The sequence below is a fragment of the Pteropus alecto genome, unplaced genomic scaffold (assembly GCF_000325575.1).
Source record: "Pteropus alecto unplaced genomic scaffold, ASM32557v1 scaffold312, whole genome shotgun sequence".
Taxonomy (NCBI): Eukaryota; Metazoa; Chordata; class Mammalia; order Chiroptera; family Pteropodidae; genus Pteropus; species Pteropus alecto.
In genome coordinates, this window is record NW_006433948.1 from 64204 (window position 1) to 89280 (window position 25077).

The window sequence follows — 25077 nt, forward strand, 5'->3', positions numbered from 1 at the left end:
TAATGTGTATATATATTTAATGTATTACACATGTATTAATGTATTATACATATATATTTAATGTATTACACATGTTATTTATATAAAACATCTTTCTTTTAACTATTTTCATTTACCATTTAATTTTTATGGTATTCTTTGCAAAGACATTTTCATTCTTGGGCCAAATCAAATTTTCCAAATATGGGTTTTGGCATCTCTGCTTAGAAAGCCTTCCCTTATCTGAAATTAGATAAATACTGTTCTATATTTCCTTGCTTAACTTCATGGTACTATTTAATCTTTTTAAACATCCAAATATTAAAGTTTAATGAATTTGCAAATTATCATGATTTGAAATAACAGCAGCATTACACAAAAGAGTGTGTACATTATAAGATAAATATTTAAAATGGAAAAATACACATATATGTAAATGCATGCATAGAGAAAATACTGAAAATAATAGATAATACTCTACCATATCTTATCTTTGGATATTGGCTTTTATGGGTATTGTCAGAACTAAGCCCAGGCATCAGGTACAGTGGAGCCTATAAACAGTGAGTGAGTGGCATTCTCCATTCTTCTTAGCTGCAGTTTGCATGGCTCTTGTGCTCTCTTCATCCAGTGAAAGCTCCTTTCCTTCTTCAGTAAGCAAAACAATTCCTCTCACTTCCAAAGAACAGGAATAATGTGCATGGACAAAGATAATGAAATGTGCAAGATCATTTTTATAGAATTATTTTTGTCTGTTTCATTCACTGTCAGAACCCCAGCAACTAAAACAGTGTCTGCTAGATGCCTATTAAATATTTGTGGAATTAGTGAACATATATTTTGCCCCAACTATTGAATGAATATGATTAGTTTACATATATTTTCCATTTATAAACTTGAGACATTTTATGTCCTGCTTATAGGAAGCATGGTTCTTGATTTGTAAAACTATTAAAGCCCTTTTAGTCTTTGAACATCCTCAAAACTGTTTTTAAGAGGTTCCCTTTCATCTGGGATACAGTTGCATGTCAATTGCCTCTGTAAACACATTAACTCTGTATCTATATAGGAGTACTCAGACTCAAGGTACTTCTTGTTTACACATCTGCATGTTAAACAGCCTGTCTTTGTGCTCTTGGTGTCAGTTGCTATCCACAGAGCGTGTGACCCAGATTTCGACAGGATCCATGGGGACCACTTTAGGTGGCTGGGACACACTTCACTCTCTGGCAAGAAGTATCGTATCCAATTTGGTAGAAGTTGCCAATCCAACTCCCATTCAGGTGTCCCCTCCCCTGGTTCAATATCTCCAGGAGCTCTGAACAGTAGCTGACGTTGGCCCTTTATCAGCTCTGGTGCTAAGGCATCAGGCCATTTTAACAGACATGGTCGGAGGAACTTTCTTTATAGCATTTCCTAAGCCCCAATAAGGAGCCAGCCCTGTACAATTTTCAGCCAAATTTATTTTTCTAACTCCCTTGGCAATAACTTTCATCTGCTCACACAAAGTAGAGGATTGTGAAAGAGCCCATAGATGCTGGTTAGGTGATGTAAACTTAGGGGCTTAAGGAATGGAACTGTTTTGCACCTAATTGCTAATATTTACATTTGCCTGGTTGGGCACTATTGTCCTGCATTACTAGCATTTTTATGCCCTGGTCTACAGCTTTTGAGCAACAGTTGACCACTGCACAGGTACCACCCTGTTCAACTAGGATGTAATGCAAAGCAATTCTATTATCCAATACAACTCTGGCCAGAATCTAAGGCTTCCTTTTGAGATGCTATGGTTTGAGTGGCCTCGTTGGTCATTATTCCTAAAGTCATTGAATGATTTCTAATCATGTGTTCATGGTCTCCTTTCTCCTCCAAAAATGATAAGGTCCTACCAGACGTTGGCTAGAAACCCTCTTCTTGATAGCCAGGTAGATAATAGTGAGAATATTGGGGAGCTTCTCTTTTGAGTCAGTCAAATTTAAAGGAAGCTAATTAATTTTTTTCTGTGCAAAGGACATGGTTTAAAATAAGTGGAATGTTAGAAATACAGGCAAGTAAAGTGAAGACAAGGATGCACGGTAATGAGTGGTGCATTACTTATCTTTTGTTAGTTGTCTTCTAAACAGTAACTTGAAATCTGTTAGGGGTTTACATGAGTATCCCTACTGTAGGGGCACAGCTATGGCCAGAACAGGAGAATGTCTCCCTCTGATTTCTGGAAGCCTTCTGAATAAATTTTTGTCAGTGGTGGGGCTGTCCTGGGTGATCTTAAGAAGAGCTGGATCGATTTAACAGAAGCATGATTTATTAAAAAGAACCTGTAGGGTCCCACCTACTTGAGCTCAAGCTAATCATCAGGATGTTTGTTTTTCCATAATTTTACTAAAACCCAGTCTCTGGGACTAATATGACAGAGAGGTACATCTGTTGGGTACATCATCCTGCTAGAAGCAAACTTATGAATAACTATTAAAGTTAGACCTAAGGACTATCTGTAAATGACAAAAACCTTAAAATGACATAGTTACAGATCTGATTATAATGCAATTGACAAAGAAATTAGATTTTCTCTGTAACATAACATTTTAAGATAGCAACCAAAATTACAAATAATCCAAGAAAACTATCTCCTTTTTAGCAGAAAGAGAAAACCAAACTCTAATTTTGCTCAGCTCACTTTTGATATTTAATTTCACGTACTTGATTAAATTTATTTCAATCTTATTCGTCTTGAGCACACATAAAAGTTTCCTTTCTCAAGATTCCTTTTCTACAAATCTTCTACAACTTTCCTTTTTTTACATTTGGATTTCATCCTGTTTTTTCCTCCCTCTTTCCTTCTCCTGTGGTTTTTGTGTTTTTCTTTCTGGCATTTTTGTTCTGGTTTCCACATTGAGAAAGTCTGTGCATAAGATCTTTAAGAGCTGGTTTTTGTTTCCCTGCAGTTCTATAATTTTTCTTGATATATTCCCCATTGGTTTTCAAAAGCAGGTGTTCTGGGGGCTTGTCTCTCCTGTGCAAAATCTAAGGGTTGAAGTGACTGATGTAGAGCTCAAATTCTTCACTCCTTAGGGAAACGTTCTGTACCTTTGAGATCCCTCCTGACCATGGCACTTTTCAGCTAGGCTGTGTGTGTGTGTGTGTTTTTTTAATAGGAAGACTGTATCTCTGCTTCTTCTATCTTTCTCGGTGCTGTCTATTGTTGCAGAGGCTGTGTTCATCCTTTGTCTAGGCTCCCTTCAAAGGTAATTCTTTCATATGTAATTGTGGATTTATTGTGTCCATGAGAGGAGGTGAACTCAGAATGTTTCTACACCATCTTGAACCTCCTGACACCATAACATTTCTATACTTAGAGATAAATGTACATTTCAAATGAACATGTAGATTTTAAGATATTAAATGTAACAAAATAGTCATGAAATCTTGTACCTTGAAGACCCATTTTTAAGTAGAAATCCTGAAATTGGTAATTATCTAAACTTTCTGAATCATAGTTTCTAAATATATGTTTTTAAAAAGCTTCAAAAAACTACATTGTAAAGAAAACACTTAGAGAGTCACACATATATCTAGGGCAAAATGTGATACATGGGAAGTCAATAGACAGTGGTTACTGATTCATATAGTCACATTCTGCTTCTCTGAAATATCCAAGAATGGTTCTTATTAAGGTATTTTGAACAAGATATATTTTCTTCTTGAAAGATATCAAATTAGTTTGAAGGATTAGATGGTTTACTTCCCAATGGAAGCACCACCTAACCAGTTTCCAGAGAAGATGGACAAAGTTCCCATGGCCATCAAGGAGATATAAACAATTTTTAAGTTTCTGAAATGGACAGGTTGTTTATTTTTAGTTTCAAAATGTATAGGTAGGCAAATGGCAACAATCCCTATTCCACAGTAAATTATTTAAGTGCTATCCTAATATTCAACCTTCTATGAAGAGTGTACTATGGTGGAATAGTTCTAAACATAGGCTGACTCAAGACATCATTTTCTTAGCATTCAAGACAAAATGGAAAATTAATATTTTTTCTTTTATTATATTTCCAGTTATTTCAGAACCAATTTTAACAATCAGTGTCAGTGATGAGAGTTTTCTTAGATTACTGGACAGTATCTCCCAGGAGTCCACTCTGAATAAACATTTACTTTTTCATTTAAAACCTTACTATCTCAGAATCAAAAGACCTTGGCATAATACTTTGTATGAACTTTTTTTTCCCTGCAAAATCCTCAAGCTGCTAATATAGGAATAGGACTAATTTTTCTTCTCTTAGAAACAAGGAGAGTAAACTGATCATGAATTTTCCATAAAGTTTCAAGACATCATAAGATTGAGGACTTTATTGAGGACATTATTATGTTCCTTGTTCTTTCCAAACATTACTGCTAAACTACATGGAAACGTTTTGTTGGAAAAGCCAAGTGCCAAATGAAATATTCACAACACATGTATCTGTCAAATGACATATACAAAATGTATAATGAATTGCTACAGAAAATTAAGAAAAACCCAGACAACTCAGAATAAAATGGGAAAAAGACTTGAATAGGCATATCACACACACACAAAATGCAAATTAAACAAGTACATGCTACTGGACCCCAACAGAATTGATAATACCAAGTGTTAATGAGTAATGTTCAGTTAGTGGAGTAACTGAAACTTTCTTGTGTCGCTGGTAGCAATGTACATCAGTATAGCCATTTTGAAAAACTTTGTACTATTTATTAAAGCACAACATCAATAGTCCTTATGACCTAGCAATTTGACTCTTAGATCTTCCCAAAAGAAACGGGTTCTTAGAACCAACAAAGAACTTAAAAAAGAATGTTCATACCTGAACTATTTATAGTAGCCTAAACTGGATACGACCTAAATATCTAGCAATAACAATGAACCATAAATTGTGAAATAGTTAAACACGAAAATGCAACATAGCTACCAAAAAAAAGAGTGAACTGTTATATGCAATAAAATGAATAAATACTACTTATATTTTCTTGAGTAAAATAGGCCAAAAAATATATACTGTATTGTTCCATTTATCCAGACACTTTGCTAAACTTATTGCAAAGGTTTTTCTATTGATTTTATTTCCAATTTGTAGAATGCAATTACATTTTCTTCAAATAATATGTGACTGTATATTGTTACTAAACGAGTGGTACAATGTTTATTTATTAAAACAATAATTTTCTATATAATATAGAAATAAAAAATAGTATATGTGTACACACACACACACACACACACACACACACACACACATATGTATATATATATACATACACACACAATATTGAGGGCTTGGCACTCCACACACACACACACACATATATAAACAGAAGTCAGAATAGAAAGTACCTTTGGAGGAGAGCTTGGATGCAAGATGACAGAGACTCCCATGATACTAATAATATTCTACATTTTGATCTGGGTGATGTTTTTATAGAAGTATACATATGTAAAAATGCAAAGAGCTATGCATTAAGATTTGTGCCCTTTAAGGTATATATTATAACTCAATAAAAAGAGGGAGTTCTAAAAAGGAGTTGGAAATCTAAAAAGCTGACAAAAAAACTTTAAAAATGGGCTGAATAGCAAACTTTCACTGGTTAAAATAGGAATTAGGTAGCTGAAAGATGTATTTCTTAGGATATTTCTAATTTTTACATGTTAGACTATTAGGATGACTATTTCAAGATTAAAGATTTTATGCTTTATTTCTCATTATTTTAAAAAGTGGAATTCCTAGATCAAAATAAAAACATTGTGATCTTCTCAATATATTACAAATTGCATTTCTTTCATTTCTTTATTATGTAAGAACACTTAACTTGAGATCGCCCTCTTAACAATATACTGCACAATACAGTATTTTTAAGGTACGATGTGTTCAGCAGATCTCTAGAATTTTTATCTTGTATAACTACACCTTTGTTCCCATTGAGCAACAACTCCCCATTTCTCTCTTCTTCCAGCCCCTGGCAATACCCATTTATTTTAAAAAGTAATGTTCCGGTTTGCACTGCTGCCAGCTGTATATGAATATTCCAGTGTTACTACATGCAGGCATGTACTAAGCCTTTTCTTAGTCTTATGCCACTTTCAAAATAAAAACTGATAAAATTAATTTGTATATCCTTGATTATTATGAGATTTAATATTTTTTTATATGTACATCAGAGATTTGTTGGAATATTTCTTGCTTTGTAAACTGATTTATTTGTTGGAATATTTCTTGCTTTGTAAACTGATTGATCAATTGATGTTTCTTTTGTGAACTTTCTACTGGACATCTTTACATATGGATAATAAACATCTGCCATTTTAATTACCAATGTTTTCTCATTATTTGCATTTCAATATTATTAAAGCCATTAAGAGATAGGCCATGTAAAACATATAAGATCTTAATATATGATAAAAGTATTTATAGGTTAGCTATTCTGTTATGCAGAGTAGAACACTCTGCCTTGCCCATACCCAATAAAAATATGACACAAAAATCTATTAGCATTTTAAATATAATGGCATTTAACCTCTAGAGTTAAGAAAAATTTTATGTATACAACATGATTTACAATTAGATAGGACATTTTTTATATGTTTCATAATGTACCCATTCATCTTTTTCAGTTTATTCATAAGTGTCCTGCTTTTGTTGCTATTGTGAGTAGGATGATTTACCTTTTTGTTTTGGTCTAAAGGGATAATTTTTATATTGAGATATTTCTTGTATCCAGACACTTTGCTAAACTTGTAAATGTTTTTATGTTGATTTACTTCCAATTTGTAGAATGGAATTACATTTTCTTCAAATTATATGTGGCTGCATATTATTATTAAACCAGTGGCACAATGTTTATTTATTATAGATTTAATTGCATTTAAAAGATAATAGGAGCGCTATACCCATTATTCTTTTTACAAATGATTTTACTCTTTGAAAAATCAAAAAATATATATATACACACATATGCTACAATATAGTAAAATAGACACACCCCCAAACCTACTCATCATAGCAGCATAAAAAAGAAATAGGAAATATGTCAAGATGTTAATATAATTGATTTGAATGATGGGTGATTTATTAATGTGTTCACTTACATTTTTAATATATTTTATTAACCTTCCTGTAATAAAGAGTAAAATTCCATTTTCTGACATTTGACTGCCAACAGCTTAAGCCTCCTCCTCCTTCTTGCCTTTCTATCCCATGCCTGGGGAAATTAATAAGGAAACCTGGGTGCTGCCTCTTTGGCACCAGTGGGAGATTAACACCGTACAAAGCCCTACCCACTTGCGGTAATCCTCACCTAGCTCCACTCCCTAACCACAATAAAAACCCCTAGCCAGTCTCCTTCCTCACTCTCTCATGGTGTTTTTGGACCGGGTTTGGGGGTCCACACTGGGAAGTTTCTCTCCAGAAGCCTCATTATGTGAGTCATAAACCTTATATCCTCTTGCCATCATGTGGCATTATCAGTCTCTGCAAGTGATATATCTAGGAAATACAAAAGGAAAAAATTTGTTCAGCATGATATCTCTTAGGTTACAGCTATCAATAATGTGAAAGAGATTCTATTTCCAGTTACTTGTTTTTGATCCTGAATAAGAACTTTCTTAATTTAGAATACAAAAAAAATCAGCCTCCGAAATGTTGTTTTGGTAAAATGTCTAGATTTCTTTGCATTTTCTCATCAAGATTTAACCTCTGGTGGATAGATACGAAATTATTTATTGCCTATGTTACAGGAAATACAGTGTTCTAGTATCTCATAGCTGAAAAAAACTGACTCATTCGGGGAGAGGAGGTAGGGATATAATCTTTGAGAAAGCGACCTGTAAATTGAGACCTTAAGAATGAGTAGAAGTTGGGAAGGTGAAGAATCAAGGGAAAATGCCCTACATGAAAGAAACAGATTTGTATATGTTCTCAGCCATTCAGCAGAGGTTTTGCAAAACCAGTGTATAGCAATGGTATGAATCAAAAGGTGGAAACTCAAAGATACAAGTTCCCCAAATCTAATAAAATTCTACTTTTATATATTTCTTTGAATGATTTTGAGAAGATCAGTGGCTCTCTAGTTGCTATTTGTATATTAAATACTTTTGAAGTTGTACCTGAAGATAGATAAGAGAGGTAAGCAAGAAGTAAACATTCTTGAGTGCAATGTCATCGTGGCATTTTATATTGTGTTGATTAAACATGAATTATAGGTAACTTTCAGTTCTGGTCCATGTGAAGATGCTTGGCAACTTTATGAATCTCTTTTTGAAGAAAAAAATAACTTATAAGGTGACTCAGAAAAGACTATGTAAAATTTTGTCAAAATACAGGACTTTACTTTTACAAAATCTAGATTTTTAGATATTATTCAGAGCCATTATTCATGAAATGATATTATTGCATAATTTAATCTACTATATTTAAAATTACTGTTGTATGTATAGAAGTCAATCTGATGGACAGCGAGGAGTTACATTAAGCCCAGCCAAACCCCATTTATCTCAAATACTCAAAACATGGATCAAGACGAAAGTCATAATGAAGCAAATTTTAACATCCTATGTTAAGAAGATTAATATCAACATTAGCACATAGGCAGTGTGAATAAGAATACAGGAATTGAAGTTGAAAATAATCACTAGATTTAACCCCATTGTATTTAAGGGGAAGAGTATAAGGTCTAACTTAACTCTCCTCAACAAGAACTGTTGAGCTCAACTGAAACGGATATGAAATAATGTACTGTGAGTTTGGGGAAAATAGAGATGGTTCAGGCGCAGTACTCAAAAAGCTTGCAGTTCTGTAGGGAAGACATACAGACAAATCTCAATTATAACGTTTTTATTATCAACTGTGAACTAAGCTATTTACATTTGTCATTTCCAAAAGACCATGAGACATCAGGAAAGAAGGTGTGATGGGTTATTTAACTTGACTAATAAAGAGTGAAGCTGGGAATCACTCTCAGGTCTGCCTGACCCCCAAATCAGTTCTCTTTCCACTCATTCTGACAATGTTTCATTTATGTTACAGTTGCTAAGTTATTCCTGATGATATAGACATCCTTCTTCCAACTAGAAAATTCAAGTAAACCACAGGACAACAACATCAATGTACAGTTCTAGGATGCTTTGGATAAGACCTCAGAAGAGATGTGCTGAAACCATCAGGCCTGGGGTCTACTGTTATAACTTCTCTTCTGAATCAAGAAGTTGCATGGATCATATTTGAGGCTCCTTCCAGTAAAGAGAAATGCATAGATGGATTTTAAGTACAAAGAAGATGAATTTCTTTCTACCTTTTAAGCGGGGTCAAATCTTCAGAGTGACCAGTTCCCTAAAAACAGCTGAAACCTGGTAAATGGGGCATGAAAGTCTTAACTCTGAGCCTTGCACCATGAGAAGAGCATTCACTTCTAGGGTCCACCTGCTGGAAGGTACCAAGAAAAGACAGAGAGGATTCCAGTAATATCTCTTTGGAAATTGTCTCTTAATCACGTGTCTTAACTTTGTTCAGCACATCTGAAGAATTTAGAAGCAAGTAAGGATGAGGCAAGTGCTTGTTTTTTTTTCAAGTTATATTAAGATATAATTGACATAAACACTGTATAAGTTTAAAGTGTACAGAATGAGTTGACATACATATATTCCAAAATGATTATTATAGTAGGTTTAGTTAACATCCATCACCTTGTATATTTACATTTTTTTTTCTTGTGATGAGAATTTTTAGGATTTACTCTCTTAGCAGCTTTCAAATACAGCATACAGCACTGTTAACTATAATCATCATGTTGTACTTTACATTTCCAGTACTTATTTATTTGACTGGAAGTCAAAAGGTACAAATTTCCAGTTATAAGGCAAGTACTTTTTATAGGTTTCACTGAAAACATATAATGGCTTAAAGCAAAACAGACCTAGAATTTCAAAGTAATTCCATCGCTACCAGCAGTGGTTTGAGCAAGTTTCTTAAGCTCTCATTCTTGATTTACTCATCCTGTGAAGAATTAAGTTATCTTTAAACTACTGATTAGTAGGCAGCAAAATCTCTTTAATAATACTCCACAATGTTACAATATTCCCAAGGTATCTGTAATTTGTTAAACTATCATCCTGACCTGATATTTGAGGTATGGGGTAGTATAGTTCAATGGAAAAGGACTTCTATGACTAGCATTTTACAAATGTGGACGCCAGAAATGACCAAGTAGGTAAGTTATACTGTTTCCATAGGGAGAAAAAGGGGTAAGGGATAATGTCACACCTCAGGAGAACTCAGAAATAAGGGGAATTAGGTTACTCTCTAAGATTACGTTACAATATCAGAGCAGAGATATGTAAAAATCATTTTAAGGAGTAAGTTTGCTTCTCCCATTTGATAAAAACCTAGTCTTGACTAAGTGTTAGAAAAGCTACAGACAGAATTTGTCAGTCTGAAGGAGGATTGTTGGTCGTCCCTAGAATGATACCTGGGTAATACTCAACCAAAGCACTTTCAAGGGAAGGGCAAATATAGGCGTAGGGATGTTGAATTTTTGTACTTCACTGGTTAAGCTTCTCGGCCTGCTGCCATTGAACATCAAATTATATTGTCAATGAGATGCTAGCTCTCCTCACACTCATCCTTTGATTTTTGTGTTACCACATGCAAGTTTTTACTCCGTCAGCCTGGCTCTGGAAATTAGTTCTGCTTTATACACACACACATACACACACACTCACATTAGTGCCTTGTTTTGTGCCGTGGACATTAGAGTTGACATCCCCATATCCATTCTATTGCAAAGTACTTAGTTGAAACAAGTCAAGGTGATGCCATTCTCATTGTCAGTGACTGGTTCATGTATTAATGTTTTGTTTTGTTGTCTTTTTTTTTGTGTTATAATGTTTTCACATTAAAAAAAAACATTTGGCTAGGAAGAGACAGCTCCTCCCAGGACTAGCTGATTCTCAGAAACAGCAAAGGACTCAGCCTAGAGCATGTCTCTAATATGTAAACTAACCACCCCAGAGCCATACCCTCTCCATCTGGCCCTTGTACCCCACGAGGTAATATACCTGTGCCTTAATCAATCGCAGGGCCAGGTGTCAAGCAACTAGGGACCACCTTTACAGCCTAAAGCCCACTGACATTATTCAAACTAGACAATCCGAAGCTGTTTACTTTACCCTGCCTTGCCTTTCTCTGAGAAACCCCGATAAAGGCTTCTGGCTTAGGCTCTCCTTCAGCTTTCTGACCAAAACTTGAAGTTCGTTGTGAGGCTGGTCCCGCAGAGTGAGTGGGGCCTCATTACTAAGACAGTTCTGAATAACACAAAACTTCTCTTTCAGTGACACTGACATCCCCATGTTGTCATTCAGTCACTTTCATAAATTAGACTCAGGCACAGAACAGTTCGGGAATGAGTGTGTGACCCACTGCTGCCCAATGTGCTGATGGGTGAAATCTCCTGGAGGGGTTGGTGTTAGAGAAGTTTCCTTCCCCATAGAAAAGAAACCCAGAGATGGTCTTTTCTGTCTCTGGATATTAGCCTATCTGGATGTGAAGGCTGGAACCAGGACAGCCATCTAGGGACCAGCTGAGGAGGAGGCCAACACTGAGGATGACAGAGAGCAAGGAGACAGAAGAGACTTGGGCCCTTGATACCATCCCTAATGCACTGATAACCACCCTGCCTGGAACTCGCCCTGCCACTGGAATGCCTGTTACATAAGGTTATAATTTAGTTTGAATCAAGGTTTTCTGTTGTTTAAAGTGAAAAGCATCTTAACACAATAAATGATGTAGATTTTTCTGAGGGAGGTAGCCTCTGGATCACAGGAGAGACAATATGGATTACACTGCCACTTACAAGCTGTGTCATCTTGGATAAAGGATTAATCCTCTCTGTGCTTCAGTTTCCTCATCTGTGAAGTGATAATAATAATTGCACTTACTTCACAGAGTTGCTCTTGCAAGCTTTAAGTAAGGTAATGCACATCAAATGCACCTGAGGAACTCTTAGCTCTTTATTACCGTTATAAAGGTATCCTGGGGACAGAAAACAACTCAGTTATATATTTGTATTCTCTCCTGTTTCCTAGTTTTTACCCTGCTACAATGTCACACCCATGTAGCAAGCCCCTCATCTGGCTCTCAGCTCCTCCCTTTTTAACAATAAGGACAGTCTCTTACATAACTAAGTGCAATTATAAAATTAATTAGTTTCCACAGTAATGCATTAGCTGATATAAGGTCCTTATTCATGTTTTGCCAATTGTCTTAATGCTGTCCTTTGTACCAACTTTATTTTTCCAATCCAAGATCATGCATTGCATTCAGTTATCATGTGTTTTTAGTCACCTTTAATCTGGAAAAGTTTCTCAGCCTTTCTTTGGCTCTAATTCGCCGAGTTGTTTTTTAAGAATATGGACCCTTTATTTTCTAAAATGTCCATAAATTTGTTTTTGTCTGATGCTTTCTTATGATTAGATCCAAGTGATGAATTTTTTGGAAGGAACATGACAGAAGTAATGATATATCCTTCCTAGTGCACTTCACCAGAAGACGTGATATGTCTTATTACTGTTCATGTTAATTTTGATCATTTGATTAAGGTGATGTCTGCTATATATCTCCACCTGAAAGTCAACAGGTGGAGAGATAGTTTGAGACTGAAACAACTTTTCAGCTCCCCAACTTTTATCTAATGGTTTTAGCATCCACTGATGAGTCACATCTGAATTATTTTGAGTTGCAAGATGATTTTCTGAATCTGCTGTTATATATTTCTAACTCTGTATTATTTTGTTTTATACATAAATATAAAATATTTTTATTTATTTATTTTTTAAAATTAAATGTATTAGGGTGGCATTGGTTAATAAAATTATATAGATTTCAAGTATACAATTCAATAATACTTCATATGTCTATTGCATTGTGTGTTCACCATCCAAAGTCAAATCTCCTTCTGTCACCATATATCTGACCCCTTTACCCCTATCTACCTGCCCCCTGCCCACTTTTCCCCTAGTAACCACTAAACTATTGACTTTGTCTTTGAGTTTTCATTTGTCTTGTTTGTTTGTTGCTTTCAGTACTATATCCCACATATGAGTGAAATGATATGGTCCTCAACGTTTTCTGACTTATTTTGTTTAACACCTGCTCTTTAAATGGATTTACCAAAGACCAAAGTAAGCCAGAAGTGGCAAAAATAGAGATAAAACTATTACTAACTAGCAGTTTCTCACATCCTCCTTTTTCATGAATACCTGATGCATTATGTGGGAAACTTTCTGATGTTAAATTGTATTCTTTTAGAATCGTGGGTAATTTTTAACCATTATTGGGGCTTACATATTTTAAAAAGTTGTAAAGTTCTTATTGCTGGGTCATATGGTAATTCTATTAACTTTTTGAGGAACTTCCATACTATTTTCCATAGTGGCTGCACCAATCTGCAGTCCCACCAGCAGTGTATGAGGGTTCCTTTTCCTCCACATCCTCTCTAACACTTATTACTTGTCCTATTGATGACAGCCATTCTAACAGGTGTGAGGTAGCATCTCCCTGTGGTTTTGATTTGCATTTCTCTAATAGCTAGTGAAGTTGAGCATCTTTTCATATGTCTGCTGGCCATTTCCATGTCTTCTTGGGAGAAGTGTCTGTTCAGGTCCTCTGACTATTTTTTAATTGGATTTTTTTGTTGTTGTAGAGTTGTATGAATCATTCCCTAATTATAATTATTCTCTTCTCTGATCTTCCTATTGCACCTAAAGGAGACACCATCACAACATACAGGAAACCTGATTGCACTTATTCATTTACATGACTGTCTTCTCCAGTAAACTGAGGTCGGGAATCAAATATTATCATTTTATTAAAGTCAGCACTTATTAAAGGAAAGGAGACTGGAACGAATAACTGAACAAGTAGATAATTCTGCAGTTGTTTTTTCTCAACCTGTTTGCTGGTACTTTATCTCACTCAACTTATAGAAACACACACACGACCTTGAGAAGGTCATACTAAAACTTTCCAGGGCAGACCCAGCCGCCAAAACTTTTCTCCAAGTACTGGGCCACAGCCAGGGTCAGGTGATCATTAAAGGGTCCAGCCACGACCTGGATACCTAGAGGAAGTCCTTTGGTATTCAGACCCAATGGGCACTGGGTCACAGGCAAACCCAGGGCATTGAAGACACCTGAATGAAACAAACAAGAAAAATGCAAGACGTCAAGACCTGCCCCTGAAAACTTATTTTCTCCCCCCATTTGTACAATGATGATGATAAAAGCTACAGACATATAGTTACGGTTTACTGCCTGCTATGGACTCATCTAGGGATTTGATGTGTATTAAACATCTGAATTATCACAACAAAGCCATGAGATAGAAATTATTAATTATTCCTATTTTATGTAGAAGCTGAAATCAGGGCTACTCCTAATTTTCCCTCTGTAGTATGTTTAGCAAAAACTTTGTTTTTACTTATGAACACTGATAATATAATTCTGTACTAGTCTAGATTTGTAAATTGTAATTCTTTACCTTATTCATTTTTATAGTTTTATTGCAGTATAATTTACATAAAATAAGATTTCCTGTTTCAAATGTACAAATTAATGATAGTAAATTTACAGAATTGTGCAACCATCCCCACAATCCATGTTCAGAACATCTTCATCACCCCAAAAAGAAATTCCATACGATTAAGCAGTTACTCTCTTTTCCCCTTTTTTGCAATTCCTTCGAAACCACTAATCTATTTTTTATCTCTATTGTTCTTTTTATTGACAAAGAGTGTTTATTTTGATTATATATTCACCAGTTGATGGACAGTTGGGTTAACACTTTTTGGCTATTATTTATTGTGCTGTGATAAGCATTCATGTGCAAGTCTTTGTATGGACATATTTTTATTTCTCCTGAGTATATACATAGAAATGAAATTGCAGGGTCGTATGGTAAATTAACATTTAACCTTTTAATGGAAATGCCCAACTGTTTTCCAAAAAGGCTGTACCATTTTTATAACATTCTCATCAGCATTGTATGGCAGGTCCAATTTCTCCGCATCTTTATTAACAAGTATGTTTTTATTATAGCTCTTCTAGTGGGTGTGCAGATGAAGAGGAATTTCCCACTTAAATGGCTAACTTTGTAATTAGTTCTTTGTTCTGCTTCTGTAAATAGGCTTGCTGCACAGGCCAAAGATCTCGGGGTCAACTGAAAACTCACCCTCCCCTTTGGATGTTTTGCCTTAGTGCCTGTTTGAACAGATGTATTGCCTTAGTGCCTGTTTTTTAAAAACAAAACAAAAACAAAACTCATGCTCTGTAACTGCCCGTAGCCCATAGCAACTCTCGGGGGTCTGTAAATCAGCCCATGCTAACTGTAACAATGCGGTATAAAAGTGAAATTGCCCCTAAGCTCAGGGCCCAGATTTTCAGAGCACTAGTTCTTCTAGGACCACTGGCATAATAATCCTGAGTTCTCCAACCCTCCGAGTGCTGCTTGGTTTCTTGCTGATCTGAGTTTTGCAATTTTTCTGCAACATAGATATCTCATTGTGGCTTTAAATATGCATTTCCCCAATGACTAATGATGCTGAGCATTTTCTCATGCACTTATTGGCCATTTAAATGTCTTCTTTGGAAATATGTCTATTGAAATCTGTTGTCCTTTTTTAAATTGAGTTTTAGTCTTATTATTGAGTTGCAAGAATTCTTCATGTATTTGGAATATCAATCACTTAGTGGATATATAATTTGCAAATAATTTCTCCCAGTCTGTGTCTTTTTTACTTTCTTGAAGGTGTCTTCTGAAAAGTTTTTCATTTTGACAAAGTACAATTTATCATTTTTTCTTGTATTGTCTCTACTTTTGGTGCTGGATCTAAGAAATCTTTGCCAAATCCAGGATCACAAAGATTTATTCTTATGTTTTCTTAATCTGTTATAGTTTTAGCTTTAACATTTAGGTCTGTGATCCACTTTAAGTTAATTTTTGTATATGGGTTGCTCATTTTTCTTTATTTATTTTTCTCTTTGTTCGTCAGATTAAATGACCTTTACTGATCTTTACTCAAGTCTGCTCTTTCTTTCTTGTGCCAGTTAAAATCTATTTTTGAGTTCTGCTAGTGAAATTTTCATTTTGATTACTGTACTTTTCTACTCTGGAATTCCAATTTGGTTATTTTAAAAGTAACTTATAACTCTTAGCTGATATTCTTTATTTAATAAGACATTTTTCTTATACTGTCCTTTAACTATTTAAATATGGTTCCTTTTAGATCTTTGAAAATATTTAAAATATCTGCTCTGAATTATTTATTAAGTCCAACTCAAAGGCGACTTCTATTTCCTGCTTTTGTTCTGTGTATGGGTCATACTTTCCTCTTTTTTCGCATACCTCATATTTTTTGTTGTTGAAAACTAGACATTTTAAATAATATATTTTATCAACTTACAATTCTGATTCTTCCCTGCCTCTGGGGCTTGTTGTTGCTAGATTATTTAATGACTTGCTTTGACTGCTGTGAAATCTGTTTCTCCCTAAAAGGTGCAGCCTCTGATGTAACTGCTCTGTTGCTCTCCCCTTGTTTTTAATTTTAAGCCTGGCTACAGGTTACCCCTAGGTCAACAAAGTTTAGCGATAAATAAATGGTCAGAGATTGTTCTTAAACAAACCTTGAGGCAGTAAACCCTCTACCTTTTGTTATGCATCTGGGAGTGATTTTGGAAATGCTTTCAAAGTTTGGGAATTTACAAATCTACCCCATGTTTCAGCCAGGGACTATTGCCTGCTCCTGAGTATTTCTCCTGAGTTGCTTACTGAGCAAGTGCAAATTTTCACATGCACATAGCTTTCCTGACCAGAAGTCATGTGATCTTAGCAGGACCTTCTTTGGCTGTCTGTTTCCCCAACTTTCTGTTAAGTTTATGGCCACCCTGCTGTTTGTTTTGGCTCAGTGAGTACTACAGAAATTTAAGACCTCACTGGCTTATTGTAATGTGATCTTTTCACCATGAAAAATCAGCCCTCTCAGGCAGGGCTGCAGAGTTTCCAGTACTTTTGTCCTGCCATGACCTTATTTAGAACTTCCAAAACATCGTTCTGTGAATGATAGAAGATATCGGATCTCACGGCCTTTCATACCTGTCCACAATAGACCTTTTGCAACATGGGTCTGGGAAGGATGGCAGTTGTCAGAGCTGGAGCTAAGGAGAGAAGGATGGAAATAGTCTCCAGCTTAAATACCATAGATACCAACTATTCTTATCAAGAATCAGTAGATTTTCTTTAACAAATGCTTCTCAAGTTATTATGCCTTTTGATAAAATTTCAAATTTGGAATATTTTTTTTATTTGATGATTTTGTCCAGTTTTATTGCTGTTTTTTTTTTAGAGAGGGGATTTGTCAAGCTCTTCACACATTCATTTTGGAAAGCCCAAGCTTACTAATTCATATTTGTCTATATGTTCAGCGATGCAATGTATTGGTCAGTGGGAATTGCATAGGTGAACAAGATGGGCACAAACTGCAACTTTCATAGAGTTTACCATATAGTAGGGTTATGTAGAATCCAGGTTAAGAATGTACAAGTTTCCTCTTGTGTGCCTAGCCTACCAATTAATGAAGTTACCAAGCCCACTGTATTGAAACATCATGAGGCCAAGTTTGTTTTAAGAGGAAAAGAATGTCATGATTGGTCATCAATAGCTGCCATGAGTAAAAGAGAGACCGTTGATGATGATGTACTATGTTTTTGCCACGAAATCTTGAGATTTACTCTGATGCCAGATGCCATGGAGGTCACAGAATCTCTGGGAAGAATCCCTGGTACCAAAAGCAGTGAGTTTCCCACATGAGGTCTTTAAAATGCTGACTATCCAATGTTGCTCATCACAGGATATAAATAGCCCTAGAGATATATGAGTATAGACACCTAAACTAAATTGGGGGTAAAGGGGAAAGCCAGTGGAAGGCCACTTTTGTAAGCTGTTTCCTCCCACCTCCTCTGGTAATGACTTCTCCCAGTTATTATGGCATGCAGGTATTGTGATAAATGTGGTAAAGCTGAGGTGGGAGAAAACTATAAATGACTCTGTTGAAATAAGGCTTAAATTGTAACATTGTTAACCCTATGTTTCCAGATAATACAATAAGGATAATAAAATATTCTGAGATTCTGCTAACTAGAGCATTTTCTATTATTGTGCTATTCCAGTGACACCATACAAAGAACAGGGGATATGGGTATTGTTCCAAGATGGGTAGCATGATATATGTCTTTGTTGTAGTTTTTAGCATGGCTCTCCATGATCTGCTTACCTCTCCAAATTCAAGCCCATCCTCCTACCCATCCATTAACAATTTACACTCTGCAGACAGTGTAATGCTTGTACTCCCCCATCCTCAAGATTCCCAATGTACCTATTCTGTACTATTTCTCATGAGGTTCTTACTTCCTGGATGATTGTCCCCCTTTCCCTGACCCCTTCACCTGGATAATTCCCAATTCTCCCTTAGGACTCATGTCATGTCAATTCCTCCAGAAATTCTTCCTTTGCCATTGTATTTGCCGTCTTCTATTGAAACCCTGGTTACATTTGTTTGTATTTCCTACTAAAGTAGGTGTCAAATGTGTCAGGATCACCTCTATAACCCAGTGCACACAGTCTGGTCACATTATGTGTTCAATAAATATTTCCTCATTGTAGAGCATCAGTGAAATATAGCAGTCAAAGCAGCTACCATTTACTGAGCACTAAGTGGGGAAGAAGAACAGGGAAGGAGGGTTAAGAGTTAAGGGGATTTGGAATCAGACAGACTTGTGATTGAATTCTTATCTCCTTTACTTCAGAGCTCAAGAGCCCTGGCCAACTTCTTGTTTCCTCCTCTGTGTAGTGAATCAACTCACAAACTCTGGGATTGGGGACTTGGGTTCAATTCTCTTTTCCAATACCACCTTAGCTATGTGCCTTTGGAAATGGGACTGAAATTCTTTGTGTCTGAATTCCCTCATCTATGAAATGAGGATAATAATAGTTTCTCCTTTTTAGAACTGCTGTGAGGATAAAATTAGACAAGACCTATAAAACTCTTAGAACAATGCCTGGGACACATAAAGGGGAAAATAACAGACATCCTACAATTTGGCATCCTATAATTCTACGTCATTGACAGAAGGTCTCCCAAACCTGGTACATTTTCAGCTTCAGCAGAGAGAATAAAAGCAAAACAAGACTAAGTATTATTGACCCAAGTATATATTGAAAATCCCACTGGCTTTGAAGACAGATAAAATACAGTTGGATTCTTGTCCTGACTCTGACTCTTAAGTCACTCTGTTACTCCATCTTTTACACAAGGATAACAGTACCTGCTAGGAAGGATTTCTGGGAGACTTCAATGAGATAATTTATAACATTTGTAGCTTATAGTATCTGGCATATAATATTTGATCAACGGTGCTATTATGTATCATGGATCTTGTGTCCATATCACCTGGCATATAACCTGGCTCACAATGAACACTCTGTAAATGTGCTTAGAATTGAACTAGAAGAAAAAGTTCCAAATTGTGGCAAACTTCAGTCTGAAGAAAATCCCTCCAAAGCTGAAATTTTTTTGTTCTATCTAAAAATTAAATGCATTAACCCAGGAGACAGAGAATTTCACATTCCTAGAGTGTCCAAGCAGAAATGAATGAACACTCTATGAGCAATTGTAGAAGGGAAATTAAACAACATATGGATAGATGATTTCTAATGCATAAACTTGACATTCAATGTATAATGGATAGAGTATAAGAGTTGCAGAGAAGTTTATAGATAGAATAGTTTGAGGCTAGTTCTGTATAAAATCATCTTTCACTTGGTTTCAGCTTAGTGAATAACCCTTGAATGGTATAATATTGCTTCATGAGCTGAGACCGATAAAACCTTTAGAAGGTAGATTAAAGTTTTTTAGGAAACTATTGTTAGGATATAGGAAGAGTTCTGGAATAAAAATTAGGAAGCAAGAGTGTGATTTTTGGTGTGAAAACTGATCTTTAGGAGTTACCAGGCAGGTCTCTATGACTCATTGTCCTTAACTATAGAACAGGATTCAACTTTTATTTATTCTTAGAAGCTCTGAATTACATCTTGTGCTTCAAATAGCCCCTGGGCAGAGACATAGTAAATTAGGAAAACATTTTGTAGGACTGCAGTATTACCAAGGAGGAATTCCTTCTGAGCGTGAATTTCTTAGTTGAACAGATCTCTGTATGAATACAAAAAATCACTAGAGAGACAGCTGGATATTGCTGTGCCTCACTAATAAAACATACTCCTTGAACATTCTTGTCTTTTCTTCCTTGGAGTTTTGCCAGAAGAAGTGGGAGCAAGTGTTTGGGTAAACAAGTGGGGTTTGCATCTGCTTCTGTAAGGCCCTGTGGGATGTATTGGTTTTACTACATCTATAACATCACAAATAAACAGACTGTGATAAATGGGCTATGCAGGGCCAGCTCTCCTGAGCTGTCTTTGTTGATAGGGAGGCCAATGAGATTAAATAGGCAAAGATATTTGCACTGTAAAGAATGGGAGGTTTCTGGGACTTTAGACCTCACACAATCACGTTCCATACACCGTTCACAAACCAGCTGAAACTGAAACAAATTAATTGGATGAATAACAAAATGAATCAGATCCAGAAGGGATGATAGCAAAGGCAAATAAATGACCATCTTAGAGAAATATATTTTGTACTAGCATCATCTGGGAAGCCACAAATCCTAGAAAAAATCTAGCTTGGCTTTACCATGCTTCAGAATAGCCAAGGTAGCCTTTGGATTCATTGGGTTCACACTGTGTAACTGAAGACAAGTCACTGAATCTCCCTGAAGCTCAGTGCTGAATCTCCCTGAAGCTCAGTGCTGTAAAACATGGATATTCATAACCATGCTTGCGGGATTGTTGGGAAGAAAGCAGATATTAGCAAATTATCTTCCACATAGGACAAGAGCAACTTTTCTGGAATATGTTTTAAATTACATATCATTTTTCGATGTGCATGTATAAAACTTGTCCAACAGCAAAAGGAAATTATGATTTTCTTGGAAAACATATAATTTCTTTAAGATTACAGACTACAAGGAGTACAATTAGGTACCTGTGTAAGCAAAGTTGTAAGGCCTTGTCAGAGGAACATGATGCTTGGGAGCCACTGTGGGATGGGAGGGATATAAGAAAACGCCATCGTCACCAAGCATTTCCACCAACTCTTTAAGCAGGCTTTCTTTCATTGCCTTGAACTTTTTGTATTTCTCAGTGTCATATTTGAACTTTTCTTCCAATAAGGCCAATCCTACAGAATGATGACATATAACGAGTCAAGTTATGAAATTTCATTTTAAACCTTACTGTTATCTTTTCTTATTCGAGTAATATATATTCATGCTAGAATATTGAAAGAAAGTGATGAAAAAGCAACTTTATAACTTTGCCATACATGAGCATTATTGACCATTTAATGTTAACTCCCAGTCTTTTTTGATAATGCTGTATATAGAGTCCATAGCTTTTCCCATAGACTATTATATCATAATGATTTTTATGAGTCCATAATATTTTAATGGTAGGAATATACCATGGTTTTTTCTTTAACTAGCCCATGCTTGTTGGGCATATAAACTATTTCTAAAATTTAAATGCTGCAATAAATATCTTCATGCAAGTAATTCTTAGCAAAACTTTATAATAGAACTATATTTTAGAGGATTCTAATATATCTTCAAGTTTTAAATTATTTTATGAAAAGAATGAATTCATACACATATGCATATTTTACATATTAGTTAAGTATACATCATAAGTGCTTAATAAATCATACATATTTAGTATCTACATTAAATATGTATTTTAAAATAAAGTTTACTTGTTTTTAAAGGTTATCATTTCGATTATAAAAGGAACACATAAGTCTAATAGAAAATACGAAAAAAAAAGATTAAAGTAGAATGCAGAACTCACAAAAAACACAGTGCTCAGGGGAAATAACTGTAAATACATTAGTTAGTATACTTAGTTCATGTACTTTTCTATGCAAATATTATGTCTTATAGTAGGTCACACTGTATGTAAAATTTTCCACATTTTCCACTCATCATTTTAACATTCAGAAATATAGATATTATCAATACAGTTTCATAAACTTGGCCTTAAGAGCTTGCATACAATTTTATCCTATATACGAACCATAATCCACTACCTATTCTTTTGTCGTTAAACATTTATCATGCTTTCAATTTTTTGTTATTGTAAAACATGCCACAATGTACATCTCTATGAATAAAGTTTTTAATATGCTTTGAGATATTTTTATCTGAGGAGTCTAGTTCCTGATCAAAATCCCTATGTGTGATTTTTCAGGTGTGACCATCAACAATTACAAGAGATTTATCTGGCAAGACTCAAGGGGGCAAGCTGCCCTCCCCAAACCAGATATAGTACACAGCCAGTGCACTGAAACTCTATAGGGTGTGGCAGTCAAGGACCCAGGCTCCTCTGGCCTGTGCTGTTCTTGTGCTTATTTGTATTCCTAGCCAAGACACCTTCATTCCTAGATTGCTTTATCTGAGGCTTTTGGCAGAGGTCTTCTTCAAGTGTCTCTGTTGAGGCCTCTTCACGGGGAGAGGTAGAGGAAACCTTTAAGACACTTTCACCCACTCCGAATAGCTACTCAGGACTTTCCCACTCCTAGTTTCTCTCCCTCATCCTCTTCCTGACCTCGGGGTCCATAAAATTGCTAGGGCCTTTTTTTTTCAGGGCTGCTTAAACAGTGAGAAGATCTCAAATGCTGGTCCATTTGACCCTGGAGTGGTGCAAATTTTCGAAGAGGAAAATGGAAAATGGAGGAGTCAGTGTTTTCTCCAGTTTTAGCCTCTTGCTTATACTATCACTGTGACTAAAGACTTCACTGTTACTTTTATTTTGGTGTGTTGCTTTAACTGGCTATCTCAACACGTGACAACTAGACTAAGCCCCTGATATTACCTAGGATGATAAAATGTGATTTCTTTTGCATGATTTGAGCTGACATCTGACAACTCAAGAGCTGCTTAAAGACTTGATATCAGTATACCACTGTCCTTGAATTTTCATGGCTGTGCACAAGAAAGAGGACATCAGTGATTAGAACACTGTTAAGATTCTTTTGAAGAAAAGTAACTCTGACAAATATTTGGGAAATGAGTGCTTTGAGTGCTCAGTGTCCTTAAAAGTATTTTCCTCATGATATCAGAATATTATAGCCATTGAAAGCACAGTGTCTTTCTCCAACAACAAAATAATTTCTGATGATAGAGACCTCATTAGTAGAGCTGTGTAATAATAACAACAAAAATAGCTTCCATTTATTGAGTCTTTATGATGTTCTAAGATTTGTGGTTTCATCTTCATAAACTTGAAATTCCCAGTATGTGCATCGTTAGGTTGTATCTCACATGCTTTAGATTCATGTCATTTAAATGGCAAACAATGCAAGGAAGTACATATTTAATCTACTCGACTACATAGGTAATATATACTTTTATTAATCCCATTTTATAGATGAGAAAAACAAATCACTGACATTATAAGTAACTGCATGGAGGTTAAGCGAGCTGGTATCTAGAAAACTTAAGATTAGACCCTAGTTTGAAATAAGTTAAATCTCTATTAGTCTCAGTTTCTCACTATAAAAAGAGCATTACTTATACTATCAGAATCTCTTAAATGTTTAAAGGGATAGCAAAGGTGCAAAAAATCTAATATTTGGTACCTAGGTACTCAATGAGCATTTGTTTACAATTATAGCAATCCTCAACTCTGCAACAACTGTCCATAGTTACACTAATTTCTTTGGTGAGCAGCTTCAAATAAACTTACTTTACATGACCAGTAATTAACATTTTGATAGGTTAATTCACCAAAATATTCCTGAATGGGCCTATCCCTAAGATCAAATATATTGTCAAAAAATTTATATTTAGGTATTGAAATATAATAAATACATGCATGACACAAAGGAAGCATCCTAGGCATCTGAGTTTGTAAGATAAGCATTTGAAGAGCAATCCTTAACTTGGTAGCCATCTAACCTTTCTGAATTAAGGTTTCTAAACCTATAAAATGGGCATCAAAGTAGATACATTGCAAATTCATGGCATTAAAATGTACTGGACAGTATTTGGCACATAGTGAGATATCAGCATATGATGGATACTAGTTCATTTATTAATATATTTCAGCTTTCCTCAAAGCATTGTGAGTGGTTCTTATATTTTTGGTAGAATGTTCTTTCCTTCCCCAAAGACATCAAACCAGTCTTAGAGAAAACAAAATTTGCATACCAATGACAGGGATGGTGTGCACTGATAGGCCCAGGCACCATTTGATCAATTCCCACAGAGGGCTGATGGGCTTCCCATGGCTATTAAGCAGATCAATAAATTTAACAGCTTCCTAAGGTTAAAGAAAATAAATTAAATACAAATATTCTCTCAAAAAAGTATGGTTAAGACAAAAATACACACAGGGATATTCATAGCAGCACTTTAATAATAGCTGTATAATTACCAACTGATGAATGGATAAATAAAATATGTCAATACAACAGAATATTATGTAGCCATAAAAAGACATAAGTAACTGATAAAAGGTACAACATGGATTTAAAAAATTATGCTAAATGAAAGAAGCCAGTAACAAAACACCACACAATATATGATTCCATTTATTTGAAATGTCCAGAATAAGCAAACCAATCGATACAGAGTAGATTAGCTTTTGCTTAAGGTTGCGGGGAGGGAGTGATATTGATATTGGAAGGAGTTACTAATAATGAGTATGGGTCTCTTTTAGTGGTGAGGAAAATGTTCTCAAATTGACTGTAGTAATGGTTACACAATTCTGTAAATGTTTTAAAAATAATTTAATTGTATGCCTCATATGGTATGTAAATTATAACTCAACAACCCTCATAATAAAGCAGCTACATTGCCATAAACAAGTATGATTGAGAAAATGGTCACATCCTTTTATCACAGTAAAA

At 35.3% G+C, this 25077-nt stretch overlaps 1 protein-coding gene across 1 annotated transcript in view; it reads right to left on the reverse strand.

Annotated features, from left to right (window-relative positions):
• Positions 1-13854: 13854 nt before the first annotated feature.
• The window catches only part of FAAH2 (fatty acid amide hydrolase 2), a 67603-nt gene continuing 56380 nt past the window's right edge, over positions 13855-25077 (reverse strand). The window contains exons 10-12 of the mRNA XM_006908508.3: positions 24377-24488; positions 21157-21351; positions 13855-14196 (exon numbers count right to left, since the gene is read on the reverse strand). Of these exons, the coding sequence (XP_006908570.1) occupies positions 14021-14196; positions 21157-21351; positions 24377-24488 (483 nt within the window). The 3' untranslated portion in view covers positions 13855-14020. The remainder of the gene's footprint in view (positions 14197-21156; positions 21352-24376; positions 24489-25077) is intronic.